General features: G+C 46.8%; 1 protein-coding gene across 2 annotated transcripts; it reads left to right on the plus strand.

Moving 5' to 3' along the window:
* The first annotated feature begins 615 nt into the window (after positions 1–615).
* Positions 616–8,398, plus strand: Qtrt1 (queuine tRNA-ribosyltransferase catalytic subunit 1). 2 transcript variants are annotated; one of them, XM_015489027.2, is made up of 10 exons: positions 618–900; positions 1,137–1,205; positions 1,315–1,453; positions 3,468–3,546; positions 3,648–3,763; positions 7,216–7,354; positions 7,606–7,681; positions 7,819–7,928; positions 8,001–8,088; positions 8,172–8,398. In XM_015489027.2, exons 1-10 carry the CDS (start codon positions 658–660, stop codon positions 8,322–8,324), a joined length of 1,212 nt encoding a protein of 403 aa, XP_015344513.1. In that variant the 5' UTR covers positions 618–657; the 3' UTR covers positions 8,325–8,398. The 2 variants fall into 2 exon arrangements, with proteins under 2 accessions (XP_048650829.1, XP_015344513.1); XM_048794872.1 differs by lacking the exons at positions 7,606–7,681; positions 7,819–7,928 and having other exon boundaries at positions 616–900.
* Positions 8,399–11,644: the final 3,246 nt, after the last annotated feature.

Here is an 11,644-nt window from a genome sequence, read left to right on the forward strand (position 1 = left end):
CCCCCGTATTGAAGCGAAGGGCACTTTACCACTGAACTATATCTCCAGCATTTAAAAATTTTACACACACACACACACACACACACACACGTTGGCTTTTTTTTTTTTTGGGGGGGGGAGGCAGGCTGGTATTGAACTCAGGGGTGCTTTATCACTGAGCAACAACTCCATCCTATGTATGTATGTAAGTATTTATCTATTTTAACATAGGGTCTTGCTAAGTGGCTGAGGGTTTCACCAAATTGCTGAGAGTCTCGCTGAACTGTTTATCCTGGGCTCGAACTCATAACCTTCCTGCCTCACCCTCCAGCGTTGCTGGGACTAGAGGTGTGCACCAGACGACCGGATTCTCAATCTGTACAAGGCCCTTAAGCCAAACTGGCTACATTTCGTGCAGGACAATATCACGGCACTGAGAGGCTTTGATTGTAGAGAGAAAAGTCTCCCGAATGGAATTTGAACCTAGAAAAATTTAATTCTTTGCATTAGAGCGCTCCGGAAGGGAGCGTTCAGGAATCCTGCTAAGATGCGCTCAGACTTCGGTTGCCATGGTTCCCTGACACTCTCCGGGTTTCTCCAGCTCCGAGCGTCACGTGATCGTAGCAAATATGGCGCCGCCCACCAGGTTCCACGTCCCACGTGGTTCCGGTAGTCAAGATGGCGGGAGCAGCTACCCCGGTTTCCCTGGAGGCGACTCCGCGAATCATGCGTCTGGTGGCCGAATGCAGTCGCTCCAGGGCTCGGGCGGGCGAACTGCGGCTGCCGCACGGACCGGTGGCCACTCCAGTGTTCATGCCAGTGGGCACTCAGGCCACCATGAAGGGTATCACAGCCGAGCAGCTGGACGCCCTGGGCTGCCGCATCTGCTTGGGCAACACCTATCATCTGGGTTTGAGACCGGTTGGTGAACTGTGCTCTGGGAGGGCTGTGGGGAGCGTTGGGGTGGTGGTGAGGCCTCAAGGTCTGGGCATGGCTCCAAAAGTCAATCGATAAATGTGTATTGAGTACCTCGGGTCGCCCAGGCCTTGTACTGGGCTTGGGAGAGCTGCGGGGATTCAAGCTGGCAGCTCTGTCCCCATTACGGGCCCTTAGAATTGTGCTCACCAGTAACCCGGTAGTTTCTTCTCTCACTGCAGGGCCCTGAGCTGATCAAGAAAGCCGAAGGTCTCCACGGCTTCATGAATTGGCCCCACAATCTGCTGACAGTGAGTGGAGTGGGGTTGGGGTTGGGAGCCCACTAAATGTTTTAGCTTCTCTGTGGTGAGGAGGCCGCCGTCTCCACACCATGACAGCTCTGGGTGGGGTGCCCTCCAGGACAGTGGTGGCTTCCAGATGGTGTCCCTAGTGTCCCTGTCTGAGGTGACGGAGGAGGGCGTCCGCTTTCGCTCCCCCTATGATGGCGATGAGACCCTTTTGAGCCCGGAGAAGTCCGTGGAAATTCAGAACGCACTGGGTGAGTGGAACCTCTAGAACTGCCCCTTTAAGTCTGTAGGGGATGGAAGTCAGGAGGGTCATGCCCCTTAGGCATTGTGTGGTTTGGGGGGAAATCACTCCCCCTCCCTGAGCTTCACTTATTGCAACTCAAATATGGTAGCGCGTTTTTGGTAGGTTCATTGACAAGAATAAATGAAGTAATGTCGGTAAATCTCTTAGAACAGTGCTTGATATGTAATAATCTTTATTATCATCATTGCTATTATTACTCAATAACCAATTATCTAGACAAATATCTTTTGAAATCCTGGTGGCGAAAAGAGGAGATACCAAAGGCTTCTGGCCCCTTGATTGCATCAATATCCTCAATTCTTTTTTTTTTTTTTTTTCATGCTTTTGTTTATTTACTTTTTTAATGTGGTGCTGAGGATTGAACCCAGTGCCTTACATATGTGGTACTGAGCCACAATCCCAGCTCTGTCCTCAATTCTTTCATAAGGACAATTCGTATTTGTCAATCTTTCTTTTTCTCTCTCTTTGTATTTTTTGTGGTATTGGGGGTGGAATTAAGAGCTTTGGGCATGCCAGGCATGTGCTGTACCACAGAGCTACACTCCCAACCCTAAATCATGTGTATTTTTTGCTGGGTTTGATGATGAAGTGATAGTTATGAAGCAGTGTTTTCACTGGAGAAGAGGTGTTTCTAAAGAAGATCCAAGGATCCCCTGAGAGAAAGGATAATTGGACTTAGGACAGTGGGGTTCTTGGCTTAACTGATGGAAAAGAATTTCACCCTGCACCAGAGACATAGAGGTTGATTTAGGAAAGTAGGTACACATTCAAGGTAGAATGCCAGTAATCTCAAGAGACAGGCCTTTTGGGATAAAGCAAGGAATACACATTCAAAATAGAATGTGGGCCATCTTGAAAGCTTTTAAAGTAAAGTGGGTGAGGGGTGGGTATAGGAAGGTTTGTAGGAACAATATCAATCTGGTGATCTCAAGATGACTCATTGTGGTCTGGATAATCTCAGAATCCTCAGGCTATGTACATAGCACTGAGAAGTCTCTTAAATTGTAGGATTCTCAAATATCATTTCTCTGTTTACTTAATTCATTTATGAGGGGAGGTTAATTAACAGTACACAGGCAGATTTACAAATTCCCAGGAATTTGGGAGTACTAGGCCTGAGAAAGAGGCTGTCTTAGGGAGTGTTAGGCCTAGAAAAGTATGCTTTTTTTTTTTTTTTTTTTTTTGGTACTGAGGATTGAACCCAAGGCCACTTAACCTCTGAGCTACATGCCCAGCCCTTTGTATTGTTTATTTTGAGACAGGATCTCACTGAGTTGCATATGGCTTAACTAAGTTGCTGAGATTGACCTCAAACTAACTTTCTCCCCCCTGCCACATTTTTTTTTATTAGTGCATTATGAAATATATTGGTCTCAAACTTTCAATCCTCCTGCCTCAATTTCCCGAGTCACTGGTATTAAGTCATGCACCATAAATTAAAATTTTATTTCCTTGTCCCTCTTTATGCCTCCCTTCTTTTTATTTTTGTACTGGGGATTGAACCTAATAATACTCTCCTACTGAGCTCCATCCCCAGACTTTTTTATTTTATATTTTTGAGCTAAGGTCTCACCAAGTTGCTCAGGCTGGCTTCAAACTTGGTAATCCTGTTGCCCTAGCCTCCTGGATTGCTAGGACTGCAGTTGTGCACCACTATGCCTGATTTCCTTTCTATCTATTTCTTTCTTTTTTTGTTTTTTGGTGCTGGGGGATTGAACCCAGGGCCTTATGCATTCGAGACAAGCACTCTACCAACTGAGTTATATCCCTAGCCCTCTACCTATTTCTTATTCCTTTTATTCTACCTCAGTATGAGGTAGGACGAATGGTGTGTCAACTAATTATAATAAGCTGAGGGGAACTTGGAAAAACCTTTTGGATTCTTCTTGTCTTCGGAGGTAAGGACATGTCTTTCCTTCAGGTGTAGATCAGGCCCAGTGACTTGCCCTGTCTTCCCTCAGGCTCAGACATCATTATGCAGCTAGACGACGTGGTCAGCAGCACTGTGACAGGTCCACGTGTGGAAGAAGCCATGTACAGGTGCGTGTGCATGTGTGTCTTGGAGGGGCCCTGGGTCCTACAGCCCTGCCTTGCTACCCTTTTTCAGGCCCCTAGGGCTCGTGACCAGAGCCCTCTTACAGGTCAATCCGCTGGCTGGACCGGTGCATTGCAGCCCATCGGCAACCGGACAAGCAGAACCTGTTCGCCATCATCCAGGGTGGGCTGGATGCGGATCTGCGGGCTACTTGCCTTGAAGGTAGAACCACATGCTGGCAGGACCAGGGCTTGTCCCTTGCTGAGGCCCTCACACAGGCCTGGCATACAGTGCTGCTCCTGCAGTGATTGTTAATGGGTCAAAGGGTGTTCTGGGTAGAAGGAGCAAGGCAAAGACCCTGAGGCAGCGTGCAATAGAATGTATTTGAGAATGGGAGTAATTCCAGTAGCTAATGGAGTTTGGGTATTCATCAGGCACCATGCCAAATGCTAGTCAGAGATTGACCTTTTGAGTCTTCATAATGATACTGTAAGATAAAGCCTGCCAGGCTTCCAAGGATACTGATGGGAAAACTGAGATAGAGACCTATAAGTATATGTCACTTGTTTGAGGCCTCACAGCTTGGATATTTTAGAGCTGAGATTTGGACCCAGGCTTTGGGCAGAAAGTTACAACATTAACTGCTCTAGTGTGTTGCTGCTGCCTGAGATAGTAGGATACACGGGGTCAGGAGTCAGGGGCTAGGCTTGGGGCATTGCTCAATGGTGGAGACCTGGGGACACTGAGGTGCTGGGAAGGTGCTGAGCAGGAGGGTGGCCAGAGCCAAGGGACATCATAGAAAAATTTATGGGGGGGAGGGTAGGGAATTGGACACCCATTGGAGGCTGGAGTACTTGCTCAAGGAAAAAATGATAAGATTGTGACCATGGAGTTAAAAGACAAGGGCAGAGAGGAAGGTGAGCAAAGTCAGTGAGGTGTTCTGAGCAAACTTCTGGGCATTCATTTCTGTCCATCTGAATCCCTTGATCTTTTGCCTTGTGGATGTGTGCTCCTGGGCCAGCATTTCCATCTCTCGGAGCCTCTCTTCCTCTGTAAAATGGAAACTGAATCCCAGTTATCTTGGAGTGGAGGTGAGGATTGAATGGGAAAGTCTGTTCAAATTGTCCTACCTATTAGCAGGTGCTGAAGAGGTCATTGTTGTCCTCAGACCTCCTCTTCCCCCATTCCTGGTCCAGTAAGTCTTTTGAACAGAGACCCACAGTGAGAGATTCAGCTCATGTCATGGTTCAGTGTGTATGGATGTTTATGAAAATGGAAACCAAGCCTTTCTGAAAGCATTACTTTTATACACCTGATGCTTTCTGGTATTTTCTGTTCTCTTTCGTTAAAAAATGAAAAACTAAAAACAGGCCTGAGGTCTGGGGTTGTAGCTTAGTGGTTGAGCACTTATCTCACATCCTCAGTACCACATTAAAAAAAATAAATAAAGGAAACAAGGATATTATGTCCATCTTCAACTAAAAAAAAATATTAAAAATAAAAAACAACAGGGCTGATAATCCTTTAAACAAATTCGTTTCTTGTCTACCTGTAGCTTGACAAGCACCAAAGTGCTCAAAGTATTGTTCCAAGGCTCACCTGCAGCAGAACATCTGGTCATATGCAGCCTTTTGGGCCCCTCTCCCATTCCTGGCCTCAGCAATTTAGTGAGGCTCTAAATGGGTCAGTAACTTAGTAAGACCCTGTCTCATACCCTGGGTATGTGGCTCAGTGGTGAAGCGCCCCTGGGTTCAACCCCCAGTACCAAGAAAAAGGGAAGAAAAGAAACCCGGCTCCAGATAGCACCTGCTTTATTAATAGTATGGCCTCACTAGGTTGAACTGGGTAGTTGGGGTCTGAGACATGCATGGGCTTGGAGGCCAGTTGGAGGTAATATCCAGTTTTTGGCATATACAGCCTGGGCTAATGGTTTAAGCTGTGAAGGCTTAGTTTCCTCATCTGTCAATGATGAGTTGATTGATGCTATATTTGCACCTCCTTTCCCTTGGGTTCTATAACTGTAGACTTAACCAATCATGGTCTGAAAATATGTGGGAAAAAAAATTTGCATCTGAGTCAGGTGCAGTGGTGCATGCCTATAAACCCAAGAACACTCAGGTGGTGGAGGCAGGAAGCTTATAAGCCTCAGTAATTTAGTGAGACCCTCAGCAACTTAGCAAGACTTTCTGAAAACAAAACAAAACTGGTACATAGCTCCATGGTAAAATGTTCTTGGGGGCTGGGGATGTGGCTCAAGCGGTAGCACGCTCGCCTGGCATGTGTGCGGCCCGGGTTCGATCCTCAGCACCACATACAAACAAAGATGTTGTGTCCGCCAAAAACTAAAAAATAAATATTAAAAAAATTCTCTCTCTCTCTCTCTCTCTCTCTCTCTTTAAAAAAAAAAAAAAAAAAAATGTTCTTGGGTTCTATTCCTGGTACCCCCCAGCCCCAAATTTTATCAGTACTAAACATTACAGATATTTTTCTTTTCATTATTTCCTACAGAGTGCCATATTACAACAAGTACATAGCATTTATATTGTATTAGGCATTATAAGTCATCTAGAGAGGGCTGGGCATGGTGGTGCATGCTTATAATCCCAGCAGCTTGGGAGGCTGAGGTAGGAGATCACTAGTTCAATGCCAGCATCAACAACTTAGTGAGGTCCTAAGTAACTTAGTGAGACCCTGTCTCAAAATAAACAATAAAAAGGGCTGGGGGTGTGGCTCTGTTAGGCCTCTCTGGGTTCAATCCCTGGTACCAAAATAAAGAAATACAGTTTATAAGAGGATGTACATAGGTTATATGCAAGTAGTATACCATTTGATATGAGGGATTTTAGCATCCTTGGGTTGTGGTATCCACAGGACCCCTGTGGAACCAAACCTTTGTAGAAACTGAGGGATAACAGGTCACTAAACATTAGTCATTCTAGAGGTTCAAGACCCAATTCTAAAATCTAGCGTGCTTTGGAATTTGCCATTCATTTGGTGGCCTTCCAGAATTCGTGTATTTTAAATTGTAGAAATGTTACAAGGTTTGATGCCAGGATCTTACTCAGCATATGGAATGTTTACACATTCTCAAATCTAGAAAATTCTGAACTCCTAAACTCATCTGACTCCAAAGGTTTCAGCAATGGAAGTGTGGGTCATGGGCTTCTCCTGAGAATTAAGTAGAGGGTCTTACATGTAGGGCACTCAGAGTCAGCATCCATAGACAGATTCCTTTCCTCCTGTGTGTTATATCTCCTCTTCCTTCTCTCTGTCTTATGGATATCTAGACAAGGTCTTTCCTGGGGACAAGGATATGAGGTACATTTCCTTTTTGTCTGGTCACCCCTTACCTTACCCTATTCTTCAGGTCAATGATGGGGTTATACCATCATAACTTGAAAACATTGTAAGTTGAAATTCATTTAATACATTTGCTTTAGTGAACATTGTAGGTCAGCTTAGGCAACCTTAAATGTGCTCAGGACATGTGTGTTAGCCTAAGGTTGGGCAAAATCATTAGACAAAAAGCCTGTCTTTACGTGATGTTCTCATGTTATTTATTGAATACAGCCCTGAAGGTAGAAAACCCGATGATTGTATGGGTATGCTTTTGCATCTTTGTAAAGTGGAAAATTCAGAAATCATTGTAAATTGAGGACCATCTGTACCCTCAGAGATGACCAAAAGGGACGTGCCAGGCTTCGCCATCGGAGGCCTGAGTGGTGGTGAGAGCAAGGCCCAGTTTTGGAAGATGGTGGCACTGAGCACCTCCAGGCTGCCTAAGGACAAGCCCCGCTACCTGATGGGCGTTGGGTATGTTGGGGTGAGAGGAGACAGAACCCTGCCTATGGGGAGCAGATTCCTGAGCACCCTTTCCCTCGCTTGTAGAAGACATGGGGGAAGGATACAGCCCTGCTGTGGGGGAACTAAGGAGGACATGACTGCCCCCAGGGGATGGTTTTGAGACAATGTGGCCTAGCTAGGGGTGGGATAGGGGCCTGGGAAGCCCATGTAAGGCTTCAGGCTCTCTCTTACTCCCTCCATGGCTGCCCCCCTACCCCCAGCTATGCTACCGATTTGGTGGTCTGCGTGGCTCTTGGATGTGACATGTTCGACTGTGTTTATCCCACAAGGACAGCGGTGAGGCCCTGGGCAGGGAGCTGACAGATGGGCAGGGTACTGGCAGGGAGGGAGATGGGGGAAGAAGGAAGCGGGAGAGGGACCAGGAAGGATTCAGACCTTGTGATCTGCCCTCCACTGCCATTCTTGGTCCCCAGCGCTTTGGCTCTGCCCTGGTGCCCACAGGCAACCTGCAGTTGAAGAAGAAGCAGTATGAGAAGGACTTTGGCCCCATAGACCCCGAGTGCACCTGCCCCACTTGCAAGAAGTAGGTGATGTAGTTGGGGGCTGGAGGTGGGGAAAGCTGGGCTCTGCTCAGCCACCCCCTGCTGACCTGCAGGCACAGCCGGGCCTTCCTGCACGCTCTACTCCACAGCGACAACACAGCCGCCCTGCACCACCTCACTGTCCACAATATCGCCTACCAGGTGGGCCTATACCTGGGGGTGGGTGAGGGCAGGGGGAGGTCTCCTGGGTGCCCCTGGCCCATGCTGATGCTCCCTTCCTGCAGCTGCAGCTGATGAGTGCCATGCGCACCAGTATCGTGGAGAAGCGCTTCCCTGACTTCGTGAGGAACTTCATGAGCACCATGTATGGGGACCACACCCTTTGTCCCACCTGGGCCACCGAAGCCCTGGCCTCTGTGGGAATAACACTGGGCTGACCTGACCAAGGGAAATGGAGGTTGGGGCTGGAAGATACTGAAGGATTTTTTAAGCTTTTAAAAATTCTAACGTAGTATGTGTCTGTTTTCTTTTGGGGAGGCGGCCTGTCCCCATTACCTTCCCAGACTGAGCATTACTGCAGTTGGATTGTCCACCCCTCCCACTGACAGTAAGAAGTGACCACATTGGCTCAGTGGTAGTGACCATGCTTAGCAGTGCAGGGGGGAGGGGAAAAAAAGGAACATGGCAGCAGCTGGTAACTGGAAACCACTTGGCACAGCCCAGCATGTAGGATGTGGTCTCAGGGTGGTAGCTACATCCTTTTTCCTGTGGCCCAGGCTTCCCAACTACTCTGGAGGTGATCACTCGAGGAAATAGCTTACCTAAGGTCACCGTCAAGGAAATGGCAGTTTGATTCTGCTTTTTGTCTTCACTCTTATTTATTTATTTATTTTTTTGGAGATGGACACAATAGCTTTGTTTATTTTTATGTGGTGCTGAGGATTGAACCCAGTGCTCACTCGTGCTAGGCAAGTGCTCTACCACTGAGCTACAGCCCCAGCCTTTGATTCTTTTTTTTTTTTGAAGTGGGGGGGGGTACCGGGGATTGAACCTAGGGGTACTTAACCACTGGGCCACATCCCCAGCCCTTTTTAATATTTTATTTAGAGACAGGGTCTTGTTAAGTTGCTAAGTGCCTCACTGAGTTGCTGAGGCTGGCTTTGAACTCGAAATCCTCCTGCCTCATCCCCTGCTGGGATTACAGATGTGTGCCGTGGCACCTGGCTAGTCTTGACTCTTAATTCAACCGAGGGCCTCACATATGTCAGGCAAGTGCTGCACCCCTGAGCTACATCCCCAGCGCTGCCCTTTTAAATTGTATTTTGAGACAGGGTCTCACTAACTTGCTTAGGCTGCTTAGAACTTGTGGTTCTCCCGTCTCAGCCTTCCAAGTAGCTAGGATTATAGGAATGTGCCACCATGCCTGGCTTTTAGTTTCAATTGACATGTGGCACAGTGTAGCTGTCAGTAAATGATGTGATAATACATGTGATCTAACATTTTTACGCTATGGCATGTTTTCTTTTCTGGGGGCCATCCTGGGAATGGAACCTAGGGCCTCTGGCAAGCTAGGCACATTCACACACACTATCACTAAGTTCCTAAGCTGTCATTCCCTGTGTCACTGTTTTAAAGTGTTGTCATGTGTATTTAATTCTTGCAAAGTTATGATGCAAGATACAGATATGTTCCCATTTTATAGATGAGGAAATTGAGGTTCAGAGCTATGAAGCTATTTGGTTACTATCAGTGTCTGTTCAGACATGAACTGGGTGGCTTAGAAAGCACAGGAATTTATTCATCACTGTTTTGAAGGCTGGAAAAATCATGGTGCTAGCAGATTTGTTGTTTGGTGAGGATTTGCTTCCTAGTTCATAGATGGATGACTATCTTCTCAAAGTGTTCTCACATGGTATAAGGGACAAAGTAGCTTCCTGGGGTCTCTTATATGGGCACTAATTACATTTAAAAGGTCTCTGCTCATATGATCTAATCAGTTCTTTCCTCCAAATACCATCACATTGGGGTTAGGTTTCAACATGAGTTCTGGGGAAATCAGAAACATTTAGGCCACAGGATCACACAGGTTAACAAAGTGGCCCATGATCTAACCCAAATATGAGCTGTTACAGAGCTGGTGTTTTTAAGTTAGGTTTTAAAAACTGAAAAAGTTGTGAGGAACAACTCAATAGTGAAACTATTTGTATTAATTTATGTATTCCAGAAAATTTCCTTGTATGTATATTGTTTTTCTCTAAAGTCAGAATCCTGTACAATGCAGTTCTGAATTTTATTCTAATCTTTTGGTTTTCTTTTATTTATTTATTTTACAGTTTCTGCATATTATTATTCAACCAACTCCTTGAATGGACAGGGAGTTTCTAGTTTCTGCAATACCAGACCTTGTTGATTGTTCGCTCTCCTTCACACTTATTTGTTTTCAGTTTTGGAGAGTAAAAAGCTCTTTATTACCTCAAAAGGGGGGAAAAAAAGGTGTAAATAATTTTTTTTTGCCCATTTTTGAGACCTGTCGTGGAGCAGGCATATACTGTCGGCCACTCTGCCATCCTCCTTCCCACTGTTTCTGCATGTCAGTGTACCCACTCGTGTCAATCCCCTTCTGCATTCTGTGTTGCTCCTATTAACACACTGAATTCCCTGTTTTCTGGCCCACGTATGCCCAGAGGGATAAAATCACTTTGGGCCTAGAGTTACAGTTTCCAGAATCCCCACCTTTGTCTGAAAAACAGCGGCTTTGCATTAGGGAAAGGATCCTGTTGTTTCATTGAGTTCTCAGATCCGTGATGGGCTAAAATTGAAGAGACTGGAAAACAACATTGGAGCGTTCCTCGCATTAAGATGGGACACTCGCAGATGGGGGGAGGCACCATATTTGCAAAGGCGTGACTGACCTCTCCCTAGGAAGCAATAATGTCGTCTGACTCATCTTCAAAGCGAGTAGGGACCCTGCTCCGAAAGCTGACTTGCGGGCTGGGAGCCATGAGGCATTCTGGGACTTGTAGTTTTTCTCAAGACCCCGGAACTCAAGTGACAATCACTGGTTACTACCACAAGGTGTCACCCCTCGGCAAGTACGGTGGATCTTACCCTCCCCTTCAGAAGACTGTAACACGAACATCACTGGTAAGAACGGAGTTCCTTCAACTGACAGATACAGTCTTCAATCAGAGTCAAGATTCGGATGTTAAAGCCCACCCTTTTTTCCCTTATTGGCTGGAATTGCGAAGTGATATTTATATAAGCCAATGGGAAATTTATAGGGAAGTAGGTAGTGTCAAGAGACAAATCAATGTTTTAGGATCGGTTCCTTACATCATTGGTCAGCTTTCACGACTGGCGTGTTTGCCTACCAATAAGGCGCAGATCTCCCTACTGGGCGGATCCGACTTGTAGTTTCCCGAGACACCGCCCCGCTGCTTTGACAACTCGTTTTCCGCTCCCATTGGCCTTTGGACACCAGCGACACTTCTTTCATCCAATGAACTTGCGTGACGTTCCTTAGGGGGAAGGCTTACATAGCCTTAGGTCCGTGCCTCGCCTCCATTGGCTCAAGTGCAGGAGTGATAGCGGTTCTGACCAATCGGCTGCAACACAAGTGCTTTGGGAGCAGCCCACAGGCCGGGGCGGGAGGTCGCTCAGGTCGGATGTCGCCTGAGAACCGGATGAGGCGGCGACCGTGAGGCCGAGCCGGGAGCGGGCGTCGCGCCGAGACCCGGGCGGGCAGGGAGCAACGGCC

Source organism: Marmota marmota, unplaced genomic scaffold (assembly GCF_001458135.2).
Source record: "Marmota marmota marmota unplaced genomic scaffold, marMar, whole genome shotgun sequence".
Lineage (NCBI taxonomy): Eukaryota > Metazoa > Chordata > Mammalia > Rodentia > Sciuridae > Marmota > Marmota marmota.

What these genes read in the sequence shown, in the direction of transcription:
- Qtrt1 (XM_015489027.2), top strand. Translation starts at nt 658, where the DNA reads ATGGCGGGAGCAGCTACCCCGGTTTCCCTGGAGGCGACTCCGCGAATC. An exon ending in GGCCCCACAATCTGCTGACA is followed by an intron (nt 1,206 to 1,314) that starts GTGAGTGGAGTG and finishes GGTGCCCTCCAG; the next exon opens with GACAGTGGTGGCTTCCAGAT. An exon ending in TCCACAATATCGCCTACCAG is followed by an intron (nt 8,089 to 8,171) that starts GTGGGCCTATAC and finishes CCCTTCCTGCAG; the next exon opens with CTGCAGCTGATGAGTGCCAT.